Genomic DNA, 24,708 nt, shown 5'->3' with positions numbered 1-24,708 from the left:
AAGAATGCGTTTTAAATTTTCAAAGATATTGCCCATATCGCTAAAAAGGAATTCACTGACTCCTCACCAATGGGAGAGCCCAAATGCGATAAATTTTTTATGTCAACATGCTTAAAACCAAAAACGTTTTGCGAAATTGTATTAATATCGCAGTAATCAGTTTTGATTTGATTAATTGCAAGTCTGAGGCTGTCAGTAGAAGCCTTAATATATTGATAGCTTTTACCACCTCTGCAGATTCGCCAGAGAGTGTAAGGCCAGCGTGCAGTCATTGTTTATTTTAGTAATCAAATCATGGATACCAAGACAAAATAATATGGAGCCTAGGGGATCTCCTTGTTGAATACCTTCAGAAGAGTTTAGATATGATGGCCAAATATTGATAGTTTCTTATAGGGCGAGAGGATATAGTTTGTAAAAATTGGGAAATATTTTATAAATTGTGAAATTATTACTTTTCTGTGAATGCTATTTTAAGCTTTTGTAAAATCGATTTTTACAAGATGTTGAGCAATTTTGGTATTTTGAGCATAAATACGAGTTATATGTGCCGCTGCTTCACAGCCTGAGCTCGTACCAACCCCAAATTGAAGAGGAAGAAGTGTGTTAGATACTTGTACAGAAATTTTGCTAGCTATTAACTTGGAACATAATCTCCTATATAAAGCACCAACAGCAATAGGCCTAATATCACTATTCTTTTTTCTCAGGGCGACAAGTTAGGCTCCAAAAAAGAGGGCGCTTGCAAAATCTGGGACCTCATCATTAATGACCTTGTTGCATAATTGAGTTATTTTATCCAATAAAAGGTTTGACTGTTGAGGATGGAAGTAGTTAAATTTTGAAGAAATAAAGGTTTGATACCTTTAAATCCAGGAGCCGCATCCTTCTGAAAAGATCTCACGGAATTAAATCCTTCTTCCGAAATGAAAATCAGAGAAGGGTGGTTGTTGGTTTCATAAATCATTATAGCTTCCAGTGCCTGAGGATGCTTGTATATTAGTCTTTGGTATGCCACTGGGTCCACTGGAGCAAGTGTGTCAAAGGAGCTACATAGTCTGAGAGCACTATTTATGTCCAAATTGTTTATTTTGTTATCAATTAGCTTCACCTTGAAATTTAAATCGTCCTGTTTTTGTTGCAGGTATGAGTTATGATATTATGTGGTTCATAATTAGCATTAGAAGATGCTAGTTTAATATTCCTAATAAGAATTACCATTCGCAGCAGGAATTTGGAATAGTGGGCATAATTGGTAGAAACCCCTTGTCTGGCACCTCTTGGAATTCTCGAGATCAGACGAGGTTTGGGAAGGCCAAGGAATTGTTCAATGAAGGAATTAGTGATATGAATGTCAGGATTAGATTCGATAATGTTTGACGTTGGATTAGATTCGAGAATGTTTGAAGTTGTAATATCAACACAATTTGATGTAGATGGAATAGATAACTGTGTCAAAGGATTTAAGAGGGAACTGTGAGGAATTGCTAGAGGATAGATAGAAGGTACAAAGACAGAAGGGCATCTTTGTCCATTCACACTATAGGCCCTTAAACGGCCATTTCCAAGTATTAAAATAGAATTTCTGCATTGAGAACAGATATTTCTATCCAACATAATATATGGGCCTACTATTGGGTATTACAATCCATAGATTACCCATTAATATTTTTATTATATCATCTGAGAATTCATAACTGTACTTCATCATTTTTGGATGAAGGCATTTAAGAATATAATAATTATATACATTCAATCTTTCAAATTAGCGGTTATGTTGTTCACCATCTGCCATGAAAGCAGGCATTTATCAATATAATTATATGTATTCAAACTTTTAAATTAGAAGCTATCTTATCTATCTAGCATGTTGGTCTTAGACATAATGCTATTATAATATGTGATGGTAATAGGTTATTTTAAATTCTATCAATTCTCTTATAGTTGGATAATGCTAATATGTATTTTAAGAATTTAATCTGTCTTGATTTCTTACCATTGTATACCACCTGCCTTGAAAGCAGGAATTTATCAGTGTAAATTTTATATGTTAAAACTTTAAAAATTAGCAGCAAACAATTTTACATTATAGACATAATACTATTGTAATTTGTGATGGAGTTTGCTTATTTTAAAATTTAATCAGATCTATTGTAATTAAATAATGCTAATATGTATTCATGTATTCCAAGAATTTAATCTCTCTTTATTTCTTAATAACTAATGACATAATGATGTTCACCACCTGCCTTAAAAGCAGACATTTACAGTATAATAATTTTATAAATTTAAACAACAGCTATCAATTTTAAATTATAGCTACAACAGCTATCAATTTTAAATTATAGCTATTATAATATTGATGGAGATAGATTATTTTAAATAATAAATGTTTTATAATTAAGAAAAAGAATGTTGCTAATATGTGTTCAAAAAAAATAATTTAATCTCTCTTCGGTGTAACTAAACTGAGAATTGACAGGTAAACTGCGAATGGAGAGGTAAAATATATGTTTATTTTATAGCTTATCAATTTTATTTTATAAATAAAATAAACGTTTTTATTTTGTAAATCAAATTTATCCAATTTAATTTTATCTAAATAAATAAAATAGAATATAGAGGAAATTGTAGTCCATAAATTTATATAATATGTATAGAACAGATATGTTACATAGAAAATATAACATCCATAATAAATTTAAAAATCATAAATATATTTCCGTTAGATGGCGTAATATAAATTTTTTTTAGTTTTTAATTAAAAAAAATATGAATAATAGGAGCATAATTTTTTACTTTGGATTAATTTATTTGGTACAAGCTATATAATCATAAAATGAAAAAAAAATTAAGTTTCCATCATTATTTTTTGAGTTATGATGTCAATTCTCAGTTTAATCAAAAATATTTAGATTTTTGGGATTTTAAAAATGTTTTATTTTTTTGACTCATTTTGTGTAAATTTACTCACATAAACATAAAATGAAAAAAAATTTAAGTTTCCGTCATTATTTTTTGAGTTAAGATGTCAATTCTCAGTTTAGTCAAAAATATTTAGATTTTTGGGATTTTAAAAATGTTTTATTTTTTTGACTCATTTTGTGTAAACTTACTCCTATAAACATAAAATGAAAAAAAATTTAAGTTTCCGTCATTATTTTTTGAGTTAAGATGTCATTCTCAGTTTAGTCAAAAATATTTAGATTTTTGGGATTTTAATTTTTTTGGAAAAAAAATCCGGGCCGGTGTAACGTGTGAAAGTGATCTGTGAGATTTCGAAATCTCACGCAATCACTTTCACACGGATGGGTTGTGAGATTTAGATGATAATAGCCCCCAATGTTTTTGAAGCGATAAATCTAAAGCAAAAATTTTCATGACATGAATTTAAATGATAATATAATATAGAGACAATAATGGTATAAAACCTAACTGTTAAATTATAATCTATGTTTTAGAATAATATTTTAATAATGCTTTGCAAGATATATATCGTTTCATTTTAAGAACTCATCTTTATTTTTTTAAGATCATTAAGTCGAATAATGAGAGCTGTAAAATCAAGGAACATCATTAAAGTTAAGGATATAAAATATAATATAGAATTATAATCTATGTTTGAAGAAAACAAGAATATAACAAGTTATACTTTGTGTTTTATATTAATTTTATTTCTACTTTTAAAAATCAAATAATAATAATGATGTGTATAATAATCAACTGGTATATATACTAAAACATTTCAATAGATATTTAAATTAATACTCAATTAACATCAAAATAAATTAATACTCAATTAACATCAAAATAAATTATTTCACAAATTTGAATAAACAACACAATTAACATTCCCCTCCTCGACAAAGCATCAAGTTGCTGCTCGGTGGGCGCATAAGTCTGTCTGAGTCGCGTGAGTCCATACGTTTTCGTAGGTTTGTTAAAATTGTTGTACGTTATCATTATCATAAGGAATAATTGATCAAATTTGAATATATGGAATATGGAATAAAATTTTAAATTTGGAAAAAAGAATTTGGAATAAAAATTTTGGAGTATGGAATGATAAATATGTAGAATTCCGTAAGAATGATAAATCAAAAAAGATTATATAAAATTTCGCGTTTTTTTTTAAATTTTGCGTTTTATATATTTTATTTTAATAATTTAAGTAGCGTTTTAATATTTTATTTGTAGCGTTTTAATATTTTATTTTAATAATTTAAGTTGCGTTTTAATATTTAATTTATTTTTATTTATTTTCAATTTCCGAGGTATGCAAATAAAATAGCAAATAAAATATTATTCACATTTCCCTCTCTTTAAATAAAAAATTTAAATTTCACACCCTAGTTTTAATTCAAAAAGTGTTATTTTTAATAAAAATTCTTCATAAGATAATTTTTAGAAAATGATCTCACATCATTTAAATACTTATCTAAAATGAAGATGTTACATAACTTGTCTTCAAAAGCTTTATTTCAAAAAATTTTTATCATATTAAGTATTACTTATAAGGGTTATTTAAATCAATCATGTGATTTAAACCTTTTAATTCATGTTTTAATTACATTTTAATATATTTAAAATTAAAGTTTTATCTTCTTGTTTAGGATTTTTAATGGTTTATTTTTAATCATATCTAAAAATTCATCTTTAGGTTTAGTTAATTTACAACAATTGGTCATCATACAAGAAATCAAAAAAATATCAATATTTCACTAAGAAATTAAGTAAATAATTTTTTTAAGGCTTTTTATGTGTTCAAATATATCCATTATTGATTTACATTTAAGTTATTTTAATAAGTACAACATGCCTTTATCTCGGCATAAAATTTTAATTTATAATAACTTTTCTTCTTACGTGGATTAGAATAATAAGTAATCATCATTGGTCTCACAATATAGAATTCATAACCTAACGTCCAACTTCCATATTAGTTCTTTCTAGGTTGTCACATTAGGTTAGGTGCTGGTTATCATATTCCAGTCCAACATCCAGAGCCAGGACACCATGAAGAAAGAAGCTTTTTGCATGAAAGAACGTGCTAAGGTATGATTCTTGGTCATATCAATAGATAAGGAAATCATCTCAATAGGTAGTCATCTCAATAGATAAGGTAGTCATCTAAGGTAGTCATCTCAATAGGTAGTCATCTCAATAGGTAGTCATCTCAATAGATAAGGTAGTCATCTAAGGTAGTCATCTCAATAGGTAGTCATCTCAATAGGTAGTCATCTCAATAGGTAGTCATCTCAATAGGTTAAGCAGTCATCTCAATAGGTAGCCATCACAATAGGTAGTCATATCAATAGATAAGGTAGTCATCTCAATAGGTAGCTCACTTTTGTATATGTATATATCAGAATAATATTTGACTATATATTTATTTTTTTTAAAAACGAGTCATGTCCTTCGAATTTAATTTAATTTTTTTTTTAATTTTAGGCAAATTTTATATATTTTCTTCTTTTTTTTTACAAAAACGTACCGGGGAGCCATGAAGAAAACAAGAAAAAAACAAGTTATAATTTGTGTTTTATATTAATTTTATTTCTACTTTTAAAAATCAAATAATAATAATGATGTGTATAATAATCAACTGGTATATATACTAAAACATTTCAATAGATATTTAAATTAATAATCAATTAACATCAAAATAAATTATTTCACAAATTTGAATAAACAACACAATTAACAATGTTTTAAAATAATATTTTAGTAATGCTTTGTAAAATATATATTGTTTCATTTCAAGAGCTCATCTTTATTTTAACATCATTAAAGTTAACAATATAATAAAATTTCTCTTTTTGATATATATAAATTTAATTAAAAAGTAGATTATATATAACAAATAAAATTAAGTATTACAAGGTGTGGTGGGTAGTCTAGTTAGTAAGATTTACATTACCTATCCTCAAAATGCGTGTTCAAATCCATGTAGAGTACATTTTTTATTTAAATTGTTTTTTTTTATCTATCTTATCTAAATAGTCGCCGCCTCTCTATAGTTTTAAATTTATATTTTTAGTCTGCATATCATACCAAATAGTGTGTGATAAGATATGCAGATTAGAGGTCTGTAATGGGCGGGTTTTTAGCGAAAAGATTTATTTAACCTGCCCTCGCTCTCACTAATAATTATTTTTATATATATTTTGTTTTAAAATTATTTTATGGCTGGTTTGGCTCTTTATTTATTTTAATGTATTTTTAATTAAACATATAATATGGAATATTATGAAAAACTATTTACTGTTCTGCTCATTTCGCCTGAAAATATCAATTCTCCCATATTTTTTAACCCTCTCGCCCAATGTTGAAAATATTTTTTAAGGGCGAAAAAACCACCCAATCTAGACCTCTAGTTCAGATTATTGATAGGAGGCTCCAATCAATATCATAATTAAAGTTTAGCAATATTTAGGTAGGGAAGAGATCCTTACTAACAAGCTAATTTACACAACATGAAATTTATAAAATAATCAAATACTCCGATCCCATGATATTTCTTATACAAAGTACATCTTCTCGATAGACATTAATTTAGACAAAGCTCATATATGACAGAAAATTTACTAGAGGCAAACCGCCTTTTCTACCCAACCCTCTAAAAATCACTGCAAAGAAACAGTAAGATAAATTCTTAGCCTAAATGGCTTAATCGTAATGCTTATTTTGTTTACCTAATATAATGTTTTAAAGATAATTCATCTCTATATTATTTTGTACTGAATTGGGTCACAGATATTAGATAAAACTTTATTTGGTATAAGAAAATAGACGAAGAACTTTATTGATATAAATATTTATACAAAATTTTAAATTTAATAAAAACATCATGGAAAAATATAATTATTATCATATATTGCATATCAGAATGTAATTGAATATTATTTATAAACTACAACTTTCATAAAAAATATATATATAAGGCGATAAATTATAATATGAATGAAATATTTTTATATATTTTTATATAAAATTTTTTTTTTAATAAAAATAATAAATAGTGATTAGATGGAAGATAAATTGCAATCTAAAACATTTTCAAAATGACTCATCCTATTTTTTATATAAATAAAATTATTATTAAATATTTTAATATTGTCGCGAATATAAAATGGGTCATATCGGGCCCATACAAAATTATCATTATATTTTATATAAGTAAAAATAGCCGTATTTAACATTGTGGCCGTCGCCCTGACTTCTGTGTCAGAAGCCCACATCTGCTGTGTCATTACATTATTTAAGACATAAGTTTTTATGTCTATTTTTTTGTTCGTGTCGTAAAGATAATTATCAATTACCTTTCCCATCTCGGATGTTAGCATAAATTGTGCCAACCATTGCCTGAGAATATCATGGGAATTTTGAGCTCCAGTAAGCTCTACACTAATCGCCCTAAAAAAGTAGAATAAAATGAAATTTTATATTAATATGTTTAACCTATAAAAACAATTCGTATCACCTTCAATTTGCACCAGGATGGTGGGTTTACCAAGTTGTTTCCCATTCTACATCCCGACAACGTTTGGGAGGCTTTAGACCATATATTTTAGCATGATATTTTTTCCATACCTTTGTTGTAGGAAAAAAATATCTAGGGATATTTTCTAATTTATTTATTATCAAAATTTCATCATCCAATTCTGTATACGTAATAAATTAAAAAATAAATCAAATATATATCAGAAATAACATTACCTATGGGAGTCTTTGGATTGATAAAATCCCTGTCAAGCTGAATATTTTTATCTTCAAACTCAACATTTTGGGAACCACTATCTATAAGTAACACACGTGCTGCTTTATTTTCAAAAAAATAATTCAAATATAACCTATATACAATACCTCTGGGAGACTTTGGATCAACAAACTCTGTAGCAAGTGGAATAATTTCATCATAAAGGCCATGGGAACTACTATCTAAAGGCAATGCATTAATTATAATAAAAACATTAAAAATAATTATAAAGTTATTAAATATTAATTTTTGTATCTAAAAATATTTTTTTTACTTCATAAAAAATGTAATTTTTTAAAAATCATTACCATTTTCATCTGGATATTCATTGTTTCTTACAATAAATTCTTTTAAATTGGATAAATTATATTTTGTTTTTAATATGAGATTATTCGTGGTTAGTAATTCATATACACCTTGCCTTATCAAATATTTTATTGATCAAATAAGGGCCTATCCAGGGGTTCAACATTTTCCCCCCTTTCCTATCTGACCTATTATGGTTCCAAGCAAGAACCTTTTGTCCCAAAATAAAAGATTTAGAACCATTTGATCTTTTTTCGTAATCCTTTTTTTGTTTAAGCTGGGCTATACCAATATTTTGTATAGCCAGTTCCGTTATTTTTTTAAGATGAGCCATTTTAATTTCTAACTCTTCTTTTAAACAATGATAAATTGTTATTTTTGCCATAAGCTCTGGAAAGGCTAATACATCCTCAATTTTGTTTTGTAACTAAATAATAATTAAAAATATAACATTAAAAATTATTTCTACAAGAGGGCGTCGTGGTTTCTGACCATAAATCAGTTCATAGGGCGAAAATCCCGTAGAAGAGTGTATGCAAGAATTGTAGGGGCCACACACCCCTACCAAAGCATCTGGCCAGTCAGTTGGGATATCCAAAACCGATTTTGCTATTCGGTTCTGGATTGTTCTGTTAACTCGCTCAACCAAACCATTTGCTTGTGGGTGGTAGGCTGAGGTTACTCTCTGGACAATCCCACAATATTTATGGAATTCTGTACAAACATTGTTACAGAATTCCCTGCCTTGATCATTTATCTGAATCTTTAATAAATATATTTTTTAATTTTATTAAATTTAAAAAAATATATATTAATATAATAAAATTCAGTTAAAATTGGTATTTTTATTTTATTACTTCATAGCATTGGTGGGTATTGACAATGATGTATAAGGCTTTTACAACAGATTTAGCTGTTTTATCCTTAATAGTAATAGCCATTAAATATTTTGAAAAATAGCATATGGCACATAAAATATATTTGTATTTTTCCTTGGATTCTGGCATCTGGATTAAATCGATGCCAATTTGATACCAAGACTTTGGCACAACTTTAATATTGTGCAAAACATTTGAGGTTTTATCAAAACGACTGCTTGATTTTTGACAAACCTCACAGGATTTGATAAACTCTCTAACACTTTTATTGCTCCCCAACCAATAAAAGCTTAAAAAAATAATTAAAAGAATATTGCAATACTTTTCAGCTATTATTTGATTAGTTTTATTAATCCCCAGATGCCCTCCCATAGCAATACCCGCAACTGTAGACACCCCCCTCATGTATTGTTTTAATTATTTTTTTTTGTTCATCTCCTGTCAGTATAACTTTTCTTTCTTCTAAAATATCATTAAATTATATATATAATAATATTTGTGATGCAGAAAAAATATATATAATCAATGGCTAGAATAATAAACTGCACTTAATTTTGTCCTACAATTTTAGTTGTATATATTTCAATACCTAACTTTAATAAATTAATTATGCAATCATTTATAAGCCCAATATACATTATAATAAAAGTATCTAACATTTACTTTTCATCTTTATGTTATAATCTAAATTAAATTTTAGTTGTAAAATAGCATTAATAATGACTATATGTAAAATTTTATCAAATGTTATTACACATATATATATACACTTACATTTGCAGCTATAATTAATCTTAGATGAAAAAAAGATAATAATCAATGGCCTGAGCATTTTTCAATGTTAAAAAATAATATATTGCATTAAACTTATAATGGCAAATTTTAATAAATTAATCATGACATATCTAAAATTGACTTTCCCCATAGAATAATTGATTTTCTATAATCTTGAAGGCGGTGCACTGGAACTTTAGAACATTTTAGGAAGTCATATATATCATTATAATTTGAGCTAAAATATTTCTGAAATAAAAAATATATTGTTAAAAATTTACTTCATAATGAAAAAGAATTTCAAATTAAATTGTATTATATAGAAATATTTCTAATTTGACAGCCTCATTCAAATCTGACGTTTTAAAAGTATTTTTAAATTAATAATGCGAGATTTTAAAAATATCTATGAGATTTTGAAAAAATCCATGAGATTTTGAAATATTGAATAGCCGTGAGATTTTGATGATTTAAATGGCCCCCAATGTATTTGAAGCGATAAAAATCAAAATCTCATGAAATCCCTTTCACACGGTGTCAGTCGTGAGATTTTGATGGTGTGAGAATTCGAAATCTCACGGTAATCACTTTCACACGTTACACCGGATTAACCAGGATACTTATCCCAGGTAATTGTGGTTTACCAAAACTCAAAGGTAAAAAGAAATTATATATATATATATTCAAAATAAAAATTAAACACAAAACAATGCTACTAAAAATTTTGTAAAGTGATTTTTTAAAAAAAAACAATGAGATGGCTTTTAATTTTTTATGATAATAGGCCTAATATGCTTAGCAAGGTTTTCTTCCATAAAGATTTGTATTGTAAAAAGGTGTTAATAAGAGGTTTAATGAATTTGATTTAATCGATCATTTATTTACAGTGTTGTTATTTTTCATAATATATATATATATATTATTCATAATTGGTAAACATTTGATAAAGAAATGTAGAAAAAAAATGTAAAACTGTTCCTGTTAGTAAAATGGGTATTAACTATGAATTAGATATGGTGTTCAATAAACTGAAGGAACAGGTTAAAAATGGTAATACCTATGGACAAATGTATAAATGAAATGAAGGAAGATGCGGTGGCATCGGATAATTATTTGAATAAAACAATGGGAAAGTAATTTATAAATATAGTTTTAAATGAAATTATAAATGGTGAACCAAAAGTGGTTAAAAAATTGAATGGGAATAGGAACGTTTAGAGTGATAGTTGGTTATCCTCCAGAAATTAAAGGAATTAAAAGAAGTAACCAAGGCTATATACCAGGAGTATGTAAATTGATTAATATGAGTAATAATTTAGTTAAAGGCCAGATATGTGACAAAAATGGTCTTAATGGAAAAAAATGGTTTTTCAAGGGATACAAAATTTGGTGAATATTTCGGTGTAAAGAGGAATATTTTTTTAAATAATATTATATGCAACCGGTGTGGTTATAAGAAACATAAAGCGGAAACTTGTGTTGTAAAGGAACAAAATTTTTGTGTTGGTTTCCGTTAAGAAAATCAGTATATGGAAATTCGAATGTAAGAAAAATTTCTGGTATTGCCGCGAACAAATTTGAAATGTTGGAATCATATAATGATTATTCACGTTCTTGTTTTAAATGTTAAAAAATCGGGAAATGTGGCCACGAATTGAGCCGAGATGTCAAATAAGGTAAACTGACTACATGATTGCGGGTGTAATCATATAAAGGTCGAGAGGCCGGGAAATTATAAAAATAAATTATTTGATAAATATAATGTGGTAAAAATCCTAAGAATTTGATAAATATAATGTGGTAAAAATCCTAAGAATTTGATAAATAAAAAAGATTATTGTAAATTGTACGATATTAATAAATGGGAATTTAACTCTCATAAAGGGGGTGATTATGATAAAATTTATTATTATGATGATAAAATGAAAAATGTTAAATATCATTATAATCCGAATAGGGGTTATATTAATTTTAAATGGGAAAAATATCCTATGAGTATTGTTAAAAAACATATAAATGATGTTAAAAAGCCTCTAAATTCCGAGTTAAATTTATGCATGAATTTAGATTCTAAGGTTAAAATTTTACATAGAATAAATATTAATCAACCGATTAAAACATATAAAATTTTAATGACTGAAAGATTGAATGAACATTGTCTTTGTCCTCGGGTTAAATTAAGGGTTGACCATATGTTTGACATGTTGTTCGATACGGACTAGCATTATCTAGAGAAAATTTTTATAAATACATGCCGCTGGCATTATTGAAGAGGAAAATATGTGTGTTAAAATTTGATGGCTCCTAAATTAAAGTTTTGGGTAAGAGCAGATGTGATACTGTTTTCAATGATACTACTATAAGTTTGGATTTATGGGTGATAGAAAAAAAAATGTAGAAAATATAGGGTGGGATTGGATTACTAAAATTGGATCTCGTAATAAATATTGGGATTTTTTTATCATAGATAGCAAATTGGCCGCTGATAATGCTGAAAGAAAAATAATTGTGGATAGCATCCGAAATAAAATTCGAGAAAGAGAAATGTCTAATTTATTGAACGAAGGAAAGAGTCCTGTCGTTAATAATCATATTTTTGAATATCTGGAATAGGTAATGATAGAACCGAGTAGCTCTAGAATAAATATGAAAATTGATAAAGATATGATAGATTTTGAAATTATTGAGTTAAATAAAGTTAAGATTAAGATAATAAATAATTAGCTAAATAAGCTATATATATTTTTACAATTATTTTCTTTCTAAAATAGCTACAACTGGTGTTAAATATTATATAATATCTACTTGTGATTTGCATAGGGCCTAATTTTTCTAACCCGGCCTGAAAGATATATAAAAATATATATCCGGCCCCATCCCAAACGATTTTTTTTTTATTTATCCCGAAAAGCCAGACCCTAAATGAAAAAATTTTCAATAGAGTTTTATCTGATCTGGTTCAAACATTTCTTAAACATACTAGGCCTGACCCAGAGATCATCAATGCCCACCCACCTATTTTTTTTATGTCTAAATTTTAAGTTTTCTTTTAATTTTGAAAATTTACTATATATATTTTAATATAAATGATAACACTTGTCCCCTAGGATTTTGTCCAAATATTAGAAAGTATAATGTCTATCTGGAAAAAAAATTTGAAAGAAAAAAAGCGCAATTTTTATTTTATAGACATTCTAGTTTTCTATTTCCTGATTTTGGTAATAAATCGTTACAATATTAAAATGGACTCAATGGAAGATTACTACAAAGTAACTACTTTTTTCCACTTTTGGATACTTTTTTGATTTAAATTCATGAACGATTTATGATTCATCAAATGGCTATATCCAATTTACCAATACTATTACCTAGAAATCCTTCTGAGGATATTTAAATGATAATGAAAAAATCAAAAATTTTGTTCATTTTGATTCAGAGTATATAAATTTATCTGAAGGCCAATTAATTTCAAATCTTGGTATGATTGATTAGGTAGATTATTCTACAAGAAGCGACATGCAAGAATTAGTCGAAATATATTTTTGAGTTTCCCAAATATATTAAAATTACTGTAAATTTTGCCAACACCAATTAGTACAAGCATAAGGGGGGGGGGGCATTTTCTTCATTACGGAGAATAAAAACCTACATAATATACATAGAGATTTAATATTCTAATACAAAAAAACCCAATTGCATAGAAGATTAAATTTCTCTTTATGAACTATATATTGATTAACGTTTCATCATATAATGTTTAATTCTTTATTTATTGTGATTTATTTTGCATCCCAGCTATAAAATTTTTTATGACAGACATACCATTTCTTAAATTAGATAAGGGGCGACGGAGCAGAGGGGAAATTTTTTTAACGAGTGAAAGTCTCAAACTCTATCTGGCGCAAAGTAGTGTTGCCTCTAAATACAGCGATGCTTGTAACGAGTCATTTAACTTTACGGTGAGGAAGTTTAAAGATAGTTTTTGGCACCCCTTACCAAAAAGTGGTATAGTCATTTTCCCAACATTTATAAATTACCATTTGAATAAAATTGCGAAAATCATTTTAACTAAGGCAAATCAATTTACAAATACCTACATTGGAAGGTGATCTGTATAGGGCTAATTTTCCAAGAATGGCGCGGCTCAAAATTCTTTTTAAAAAATTTGTCAGGCCTGCCGAAACCAAACTATTTTGCCTCAAAAAGCCCTAACCGAAAAATTCAACCAGAAATAAAATTTTTAAATATATCAATTTATTTCGCAAAATAGAATAAGTTAAAAATTTAAGCTTGTTCCGGCCAGAATTAAAAAGTATTAGGCCTGACCCAGCTCTTGCCGAATTTTTTTAAAAAATGGGCCTGGTCCGAAGCCCCTTCTGGCTGAGTAGGGGCCAGGAAGGGCTTGGCTTTCTAATTAAAACCATCATTTAAATGATGATTTTCAACTTTCCAGTCTACTGTCATAGAATATGGCCTCGATATAAATTCTGGTTTAATGGTAAATTCCGGATGCTAAAAGATAATATTTTTATATTAATATCTAATATTTCAATGAATTTATAAATTAAAAAAAATAAATAATAAATTCTTCAAATCAGAAATAAGATTAACCTTCATATATTTTATTATGCGAAAAATATCGTCGAGTAAATGATCAAGTATATTTAAATTAATAATCATGATGGTTAAAGTTAAATATCGCAGATACGATCTAGATGACAAATGTTTATTTATAATATATATATTTAAAAAAATAGTTAACTTTGAAAAGCGCCGGAACTTAAACAAATGCATGATATCTCTCCCGAAGCACCAGTCCTTTTTCCTGCTAAAAGTTACCTTGTAATTCTAAAGATTCTTTACACTCTATGATCATCAAGTATTTTTCAATAACTAATGCTCACTTTGGCAAACTCCTGTTGACTCTTGAAAGGTCGCTATTTTCTACATTTCAAACGATGTAGAGATAGATTCTTAAGACATACAAAATGTAATGACACTATCGTGCCTTGAAATCGGCTGGAATTCCTTCAACCCTTGAGCCGACTGTACTTTATAACGCAGATTGTAAATTTCCTGATAGTTTATCCAACCATGGAAGAGTGTTAAGTTCTTAACCTAGGATTTTTCCTGTGTAGACACACTCGCACCCTCCAAATTAAACCATGATGCTAATGTTAACGCAGAAAGAAGTATCTGCAAATATTCTCCCGTTTTATTTAATAACCTTTTATACCAACTATTGTTACAACGCTAACTTTTTTTGGTACTCACTCTCTAGCCTTCTTCAAGGATCTATGGTTACAAATTTAAATGAAGGCTTTTACCTGAGACAATATAAGCCTTTAACATAAGTCGATCTAACCACATCAATTTCCTATTTTTTATTGATGGATAATAATTCATTTAATAAATTTTAGATAATTTATATTTGTTAATTTCATATTAATATTTTATTTTTCGATTGATTGTTTCTTTTATTATCAATTAATAATATAACAATTTAATTAATCACTATAAAAATGAATACATTAACAAGAATTTAAAAGTGTAAATCGAAGAGTGAAACAACTATATTAAGTGTAAAGTTGTGATAAAGAAAATATAAATATAATTTATAATATATAAATAAAAAAGAAGGGGAGAGATCTGATAAAAAAAAAGGGTCAAGAAGGAAATGAGTTAAGAAGACAATAAAAATTTGATATTTAGTATATTATATATTTATCTTTTTGTGTATTGTTAGCGGCTATGAGTTAATACAATGGAAAATTTATAAATTAACTTTCTTTTTATTATTAATAAATTGATTCAATATATATGTGAAAAATACTGTACGAAAAACCATTTTTTGAATCATCACGCTTTCATTTTTATATAATTCAATTTTGATTATTTGTTTTACTAAATAAATCGTTGTTCACGTTTAATTATTACACCAAGCATTATAGTTATGCTAAGCTAGTCCCTATCAGATTTGATGACTAAATTTCAAGTTTTTGACGAAGATAGAATCCTTCTTTCGGGTGATCTGTTTGACCTAAATTAGATTCCAGCTTTTTATGAGGTTTGGGCTTGAGGAATAAATATTTTAAAAGGGGTTATGATGACAGAAACAAAGTGCAGAGGCTGAGCAGAGGCGGGAAGAATTCCTCCAAATCAAAAAAATTCAGATGCAGGCTAAAATATTTTTCGAAATTATTACTCTTTTATGATAAATAATTTAAATTTTATAACCATTCCTCCTGTCGCATACATATTCTAATTTACATTTATTTAACATAATCATAGCAGAAATAAATACCTACTAATTTATTCTATGAATTAATATCGATTTCAAATTTTCCTTGGCATTATATATATCTGCAATTTTAAAATTTACCACCAAATTATTTGAAGTTTTTCACTGCAAAAAGTAAGTAAAATATATCCAAAAAGGCATCGATTGGATTGAGACTATGTGAATAGGAAAGCATTTTATTGGAACTTAAAGAAATTATGGCATAAATTTCTTAAATTTTAGGTTATTGTTCTATCAAAAGCAGAGGTCTAAGAATTTAACATTTGTTTACATCCACTTGAAGCAAGGCAAACCCGTTGTTCCAATATATATAGTCAGTCGAAGAATACTATAAAATAAATTTTATCCCCCTCTTGGATACTTTAATAATTCAAATGAATGAAAGGTTCTTGATTAATTAGATAGCAATCATAAATCTGCAAATATTATCACTCAAAATCTTTCTGAATCTTATTAGAAAAAAAATTTTACATTTGGCAGATTTTTATAGTAAGGTTGTTAAAATATCCAATGATGCATTACTAGCTGGTTGCAAACTATTATATAAAAGATTAAATATGGTCGTTCCAAAAAATTCTATAGATACTTCACACAATTTTAAGCAAATTTTAGACTATTGTAGATTATTATATTTAGCAACTCTACTCATTAGTACACCAATCTATGAAAGAATATTTTCTTCTTTAATACTAATAAAAATATATCTTAGAAGTTGTGTTGTTAAATGGCTCAATTAGAGCCGATTTTTAAAACGGCTAACTCAATCTTTAGTCTAAAAAATATAGTCTGCCTGGAGATTTTGCTAATAGATGTCAAAACCTTTATGCTATCTATGGGTTAAATCTTCAGACGTGGGTAATATTTTTCTGAAATTTACTTTTTTTAAATCGGCCTCAAATACCTTCCAAACTAGAACTCTCTATTCTTTTCAGATCAGATAGTAAACGTCTGTTAAGATCACTCAATTTTCAATTATAAGTATGGGCTGTATAGACCCCCTGGCTCTCTCCAACCACGCCCTTAACATCTTGGACCACAAGGAATATCGTAAAATCTCATATTATTCAGTTTCGAACAATATTTCATACCAATTATTTTGACCAAACACTTATCACTTTTAGTAAATTTGTCTTAGCATTCTTCAAAAATCAAGGCTCTCAAATTAATAAAGTCAGAGAAAAACTTTGAGATGGGTTTTTCCTACAACAAAGGTTGACCAATGGTATCCTTAAAGCGAACTACATAATCTTCATAGTTTTCCAAAAGCTATCCTAAATTTTTTTTACTTCTTATTTCCTTCTCGCTTTGTACCATATTTGTTATTTTGATAGTTATTTATATTTTTTTGTATATTTAACATATTGTATATTCTATTTTAAGTTAGAATTTCAAGAGTAAATTTTTCAATATATATTTCTTTAAATTCATTGTTTAATATTTTATATGAAGGCCCACCGACTGAAGTTATGAAGGCAATCCAAATAAAATCCAGCGAGAAAAGTTTGGGACTTCGAGTTAATCAAGACAAAAGCGAATATTGTCCTCTTGGAATCATTGACCTTAACCATGATACTATGTTCAATCATACACCATTGAACGCTTTAACACATCTCGGATCTCCAGTAGGTAAAGACGAGTCCTTTATCAAGTTCTTTGCCGATATTCTACGAGAGATATCCCTTATGCGCGATACACTATCTTGCCTCCCAGCTCACCAAGCTTTCTTCTTATTAAATAACTATCTTTTAATTCCAAGAATTTTATATACACCCCGAGCGTCACGGATCTTTCAATATGACGTCAACCTCGCTTCACACGAACTGGAGATTAAACGCCTAACAGAAGATATCCTCAATCTTAAATTTGGGGAATTATCATGGTTACAGGGTACCTTACCAACCAAATCCGGCAGCATTGGTATAAGGTCACCTTCTTTACTTTCTGTTAGTGCGTTCATATCCTCTCGCCTGTCCTGCGAGCCTATCATTCAAACACTAACAAAACATCCTGACCCCTTACTCCTACAGGCAATTTATCTATGGAAGTCCCTCTCATTAGTCGATCCTCCATCGCCGGCATTACAGAAGGATTGGGATAAACCTCTAGTTGGCAACTCAGTTGCATTCCTTAAATAAAGGAGCCAACCAGAGGATCATTCTCTACTCTTCCCCATTTCCGAAGGTAGTGGATACGAATTTCTTGAGGCTTTCCCATCCCGAAACATTGACCAGCTCCTAAGCAATGATGAGCTACGTCACGCCATGGGTCTTAGACTGAATTGCGATATGGCAATACCTTACCATTGTATCCTCTGTCAAATGTCGGTCAACTCCAAAGGCCGTCACTCTCTACACTGCAAGCGCTGTAAAGGCAGATTCATTAGGCATTCAAAATGCAATGATACCATTGCCAGGGCCTTAAATTCCGCCGGCATCCCATCAACCCTCGAACCTACTGGCCTTTACAATTCCGATGGTTATCGGCCCGATGGTTTGACTATGATCCCTTGGAAGAGGGGGGGAATTCCTAACTTGGAATTTCTCATGCATCGTTCCTCTTGCCCTTCCAATATAAATAGAGATGCCATACTAGATGCCGAGGTAAACTAGCTAAATATTCGCCATCTCTTCCCGCCATTTATACATTCCTACCACTAATCGCCACTACTCTAACGTCGTTCGGCTCTCATGCCCTAGACTTCTTTAAAGAGCTGGGAAAACGGACTCTGCTAGGACCGAGGATCCCAACTAGGGATTCTACCTACGCCAACTATTAGCCATAAACATAGTAAAATACAATTATCTCAGCTTTATTTTTTCAATATCCGAAACCCCGTAATTGAACATCCTATGCATAGTATAGACTTTGGCCATTTTTGCCTATTATAATGTTAGCGCTAAAAGGAAACTTGAATCTCAATCAATAAAAAAATGGCAAGAATTAATGACTTTATATAATTGTGATTTACTAATATTATATTTTTTTTAATATTATTATAACTTACCTTGATATAAATTGTCGATATAAAGAAAAGTTATAGTTTACCAATTAAAATTTTGTTCATTCTTTATTTTAATTTAATAAAATAGTTTTTTTAATCTTAAAAAAAAATAAATAAATAAAAAATTTCAAAAAAAAAGAAATTTCAAAAAGTAAAAGCAAATTTTTTCATAGAAAGGTAGCAATCTACTTTTGCTCTCCAACAGTGTTCAATATAATTTTTGTGTGAAAATAGAGCGGAGTGCGTTATCATTTTAAGTTTATATTTAATATTAAAATTCGAATCAAGCTACTGAATAAAATATTAGAAATGCCTAATACAGGATGATAAAATTTTTGGAACCAATAAGAAGTTCATGGACAAAAAGTATCCCAAAAATATGTTTTTGATAATATAAATAAATATTAAAGTTAGCCTCACCATTTTAGAATTTATTTTATAGTGATTCTTATTGGGTTCTACCTACGATTGGAAGGGTCCCGATATCTATATTTGATTAGAAATTTAAATTAGAAGTTAATAACAGTTCCTAAATCTATTCTAAAAATGTAGTACTATAATAACCGTGTAAATTTTAAAAAATTGAAAAGGATTAAAGCAATTTCAAAATGAATTTCTTAATTTAATCTTTATATTCTGATAAAGTTAAAAGATGTATAACATTCACTATTAAATTAATTTTTTTCTCTCTCTTTAGCTTTCACCTTTTCTGGTGGTAAGCTCCTTCAACATCTCTCTCCACTTTATGTTATTCATACAATCTCTTTTATTTAATTTATACTTCTTTATATTGGCTCTAACTTTATGGCCCCATTGAAGTTTTGGCCTTTCTTTTTTACGTTTGCCCATCACTTCCAAACTCTCAACCTTATTTCCTATATAATTCATAGGCCTTCTCATTGTGTACCCATACCACCAAGTCTGTTTACCATTAACTTAGTCTTAATGGGCACTACCTTAACTACTTAGTATTCTTGTACTGTGCACTTTATCCTTTCTTGTTACCCAGCAATCATCCTCAGCATTCTCATCTCTTTAGTTTGTAGACTTCTCTCGTCTGATTCCTTTGTTGGCCATGTTTCCAATTATATAGAATAGTTGGTTGTACTATGGAACTGTAAATTTTTCCCTTTAATTTGTGTGGGATTCTTTTGTCAAATAGCACTTCAGATAAAGATCTCCACTTTAACCACCCTCTTGATTAATTTTACTCTTTATCTCTTTTTCTATTGTGCCGTTTGTTTGTATAGGAGCCCAAATATTTGCAGCTTTCAATTGCCGATATCTGCCATTCATTATCAATACCCTCTGTTTCATCTCCTCCTATCACCATATATTCAGTCTTTTCTCTTTTTACTTTTAATCCGTGCTTTTCTAGGATATTTAACCAACTCACTAATCTTTCTTTCATTTCATCCTTTGATTCGGGTATCACAATATCGTCTGCAAATATCATATTGCACAGGACTGTTTGAGGTATAGACTGTGCTAATACATCTATTATTGTAATGAAGAGAAGTGGGCTGAGAGCCGACCCTTGATGAACTCCTTCGACTATTGTGAAGCCTGCTGAAGTACCTGTTGTGCTACAGACCATTGTTGTATGACCATATATTTTTCTGGAACCTTTTTATGACGTAGCGCCCACCAGATAAGTTTTCTTGGGATTCTATCGAAAGCCTTTTTTAGATCGAGAAAGACCATGTGTAGCCTTTTTTTCTTTTCCCTATATTTTTCACTCATTTGCTTAATTGCGTGGATAGCATCAGTTGTTGATCTTCCAGGCATAAAGCCAAACTGAGTCTCTCCTATTTCGATTATGTCTTTTAATCTTTTTCCTATTATTTTTTCATATAGTTTTGGACAGTGTGACATTAGTTTATGCCTCTGTATTTTTGACAATTGTGTGGATCCGCTTTATTTTTGAAGATAGGAACTAGATAGCTCTGCCTCCATTTTTGAGGAACCTCTTCATTTCCAAGTATTTTATTGTATAGATTTGTGAAGAAATGTATTCCATCATCTCCTTGTCCTTTAAGGCTTTCTATTGTAATATCATATGGACCCCTAGCTTTGTTGTTTTTTGGTATAAGGTTTTGACATGGGGAGTGTTCGTCTAGATGTAGTATGTGGGGATTAAAGTTGAGAAGCTCCTGAAAATATTCTTTTCATCTATTCTTTATTTCATTTTCCTTTATTATCAATTTCCCATCTTTATTTTTGATTACTTTCGGAGCTCCGTTTATATCCCTAGAATTCTTTTCTCGCTGTTTGGCTAATCTGTATGTTTTATTTTGCCCTTCTTTGGTATGTAGTTCTTCATACATGTCATCGTATACCATAAATTTGGCCCTAGCCACTGCCTTTGTAGCTATTCTCTTGAATTTTTTGTATCTTGTCTTGTCATCTGTGTTTTTGGATTTGTACCATATTTTATAAAGGGCTTTTTTTCTCCTGTATAGTGGTTTGTACTTCTTCATTCCACTACCATAGTTCTTTTTGCATTGATTGCGGCATCTGTCATTGTTTTTTATTTATCCCATTTGATGCATGGTTCCAGTTTTATCTTGTTTTGAGTGGATTTACTTGTGATGTGTAAATCCATGACTAGTAGCTTGTGTTGCGCGGCTATTTCTTCTCCTGGGATGATCTTGCAGTCTATTACAACTTTTAATCTTCTACGAGAGATTAGCATGTAATCTATCTGTCTTTTCCTTGTACCACTATATGTTATTAAATGACTGTCTTTTTTCCTATAGTAGGTGCTGGTTAAAGCAAGGTCGAAGGCTTGAGCAAATTTCAATATATGCTCTCCTTCATCATTTCTTTCTTCATATCCAAAACCACCATGATGCCTTTTGTAGCTATCTCTTGTTTTTTCCACATGTGCATTTAAGTCACCACCTATTATGATTAGGTCATCAGGGTTCATCAAGGATAGCTCTAAAGTCATCTTTCTCTTCTTCCTTGCAACCCGTTTGAGGAGTATATACTGAAAGGATGTGTAGTATTGATTGACTAATGCAGAGTTTTATCTTCATTAGTCTATCAAAGATCCTGTTGACTTCTACTACTGAGGAGATTAGATCTTGACTGAGGATAATACCGACACCGTTCCTATTACTAAGAATTCCATTATAGTACAATTTATACCCATCTCCAATCATTAAAGTCTTCTGACCTTTCCATTTCGTCTCGTATGCACGCTATGTCAACTTTTCTCTTATTCAACATTGATGCCAATTCTCTTGTTTTACCTTTAAGTGTACCAATATTCAAACTTGCTAATCTTGTCTTTTTTGCTTTGACCTTTACCCTGCGCGTCCCTTGGAGGGAACGCCCTAGCTTTCATATTTATATTTTCATTTGTTTCCTTAATTTTGTTTATTGGACAAGTATCCTTAGCACCCGGCTGTTCAGGCCTGTCAGTGACCGGGGTGTCATCTCTAAGCTCCGAAATTCATCTTGCCATATGTCTTTACACATCAGTCATCAATGAAAAACCTAAAATTTTTTATGCTCCTTACCAGGATTGAACCTGCGTCCTCTGTGTCCTTCTGTTTCCAAGCTTACATCATAATCCATTAGGTCACCCCATTGACTCACTATTAAATTAATTACCTTCATAATATTCTGAATCCTGGATAAAAATAACAAAATAATTATTGTTATAATTTGATAAAATTATGTGAAACTATAAGGTAAGTAGACATTATTTCCACCTGAAACATGGAACATTTAACGTTAAAGATATATATAAGATATTTGATGTGACATATTTTACATCATTATGAAATATTCACGTTGCTTAACATTGGCCACGAATTAATGATATCAAGTCATAGTTAAGAATCACTTTATCACGCTCACTTATTTAGAATATGATTATAGATTGAAATATTATTCCACATATATTTATAGAATTTTATGTCATTATTTACTGGTTCATAAATAAATTTTAAAACCATCCTTTATCATTTCGATTCAAATTTATTTCATTTATTTGAGATCTTTCTTATAAAATCAGCATATGCTGCTAATATAAATATATAGTGATAACGGTTCCATAAAATATATTTCTTTTATTTTAAGTTAGAAAAAAATGTGTCAGTAAGAGTTTTAAAAAATTTAGAGTATTAGTAATTATAAATTAAAATATATTAATTTACAGATAAATCAGACAATAAAATTCCATATCGTAACACGATAACAGAGCTCCGTGAAGTTGGCCGAACATTTGGAAGCACTAACGATGAATCATATGTCATTTTTTAGTGCTTCGTTAGTGCTTATTAGTCTTTAATCCGTATAGTAGCCGAATTTAAGGAAAAAAATTAACAAAAATAAAAATTTGTGCCAACTTCACGTTTAAAAGTTGACTGAAAGCACTAACGATGAAACTTATATCATTCTTTAGTGCTTAGTTAGTAGAGGTTAGTGCTTCAATCACTTTTGTAGCCGAATTTAAGAATAAAAAGTTATTGGCGAAAAAAACAAAAATAAACCAATATTGGCGATGTGCCAAAACAAAAACTAGAGTAGTACTAAACATCCGGTTTTCGCAATTATTTAGTGCTTAATTAGTGTATTTAAATTCCGTTATTAATTTGGTTAATCGCCATATGGAAAAAAGGTTATAAACTAAATAAAAATTATAACGTCACGATTTAAGCGTGAAGTTGGCCGAACTTTTGGAAGCACTAACGATGAAACTTATATCATTCTTTAGTGCTTCGTTAGTAGAGGTTAGTGCTTCAATCACATTTGTAGACGAATTTAAGAATAAAAAGTTATTTGCGAAAAAAACAAAAATAAACAAATAGTGGCGACGTGCCAAAACAAAAACTATAGTAGTAGTTAACATCCGGTTTTGCCATTATTTAGAGCTCAATTAGCAAATTTGAATTCCGTAATTAATTTGGTTAACCGTCTTTATAAAAAATTGTAATACGCTAAAGGGAGGTCAAATTTTGGCCAGAAAACTATGAAAGCACTAATGATGAAATTTATATCCTTCTTTAGGGCTCTCTTGGTAGAGGTTAGTGCTTCAATTACTTTTGTAGCCGAATTTAAGAATAAAAAGTTATTTGCGAAAATAACAAATAATGGCGACGTGCCAAAACAAAAACTATAGTAGTACTAAACATCCGGTTTTCGCCATTATTTAGTGCTTAATTAGCAAATTTGAATTCCATAATTAATTTGATTAACCGTCTTTATAAAAAATTGAAATACGCTAAAGAAATGTTTAGAGGTCAAATTATGGGCAGAAAATTATGAAAGCACTAACGATGAAATTTATATCCTTCTTTAGTGCTTCGTTAGTAGAGGTTAGTGCTTCAATCACATTTGTAGCCGAATTTAAGAATAAAAAGTTATTTACGTAAAAAACAAAATTAAACAAATAATGGCGACGTGCCAAAATAAAAACCATAGTAGTACTAAACATCCGGTTTTTGCCATTATTTAGTGCTCAATTAGTAAATTTGAATTCCGTTATTAATTTGTTAACCGTCTTTATAAAAATTGTAATTCGATAAAGAAATGTTTAAAGGTCAAATTATGGCCAAATTATTAAAGCAATAACGATGAAACTTATATCATTCTTTAGCTTCGTTAGTAGAGGTTAGTGCTTCAATCACATTTGTAGCCGAATTTAAGAATAAAAAGTTATTTACGAAAAAAACAA

General features: G+C 29.1%; 1 protein-coding gene across 1 annotated transcript; it reads right to left on the bottom strand.

The window, feature by feature from the left end:
• Nucleotides 1-21,549: 21,549 nt before the first annotated feature.
• Nucleotides 21,550-21,972, bottom strand: LOC135922871 (craniofacial development protein 2-like). Its single transcript, XM_065457378.1, has one exon. It carries the CDS (start codon nucleotides 21,970-21,972, stop codon nucleotides 21,550-21,552), a length of 423 nt encoding a protein of 140 aa, XP_065313450.1.
• Between the last annotated feature and the right edge of the window lie 2,736 nt (nucleotides 21,973-24,708).

The sequence above is a fragment of the Gordionus sp. m RMFG-2023 genome, chromosome 1 (genome assembly GCF_954871325.1).
Source record: "Gordionus sp. m RMFG-2023 chromosome 1, tfGorSpeb1-WG-v2, whole genome shotgun sequence".
Classification (NCBI taxonomy): Eukaryota; Metazoa; Nematomorpha; class Gordioida; order Chordodea; family Parachordodidae; genus Gordionus; species Gordionus sp. m RMFG-2023.
This window is presented reverse-complemented; position numbering and strand designations above follow the sequence as displayed.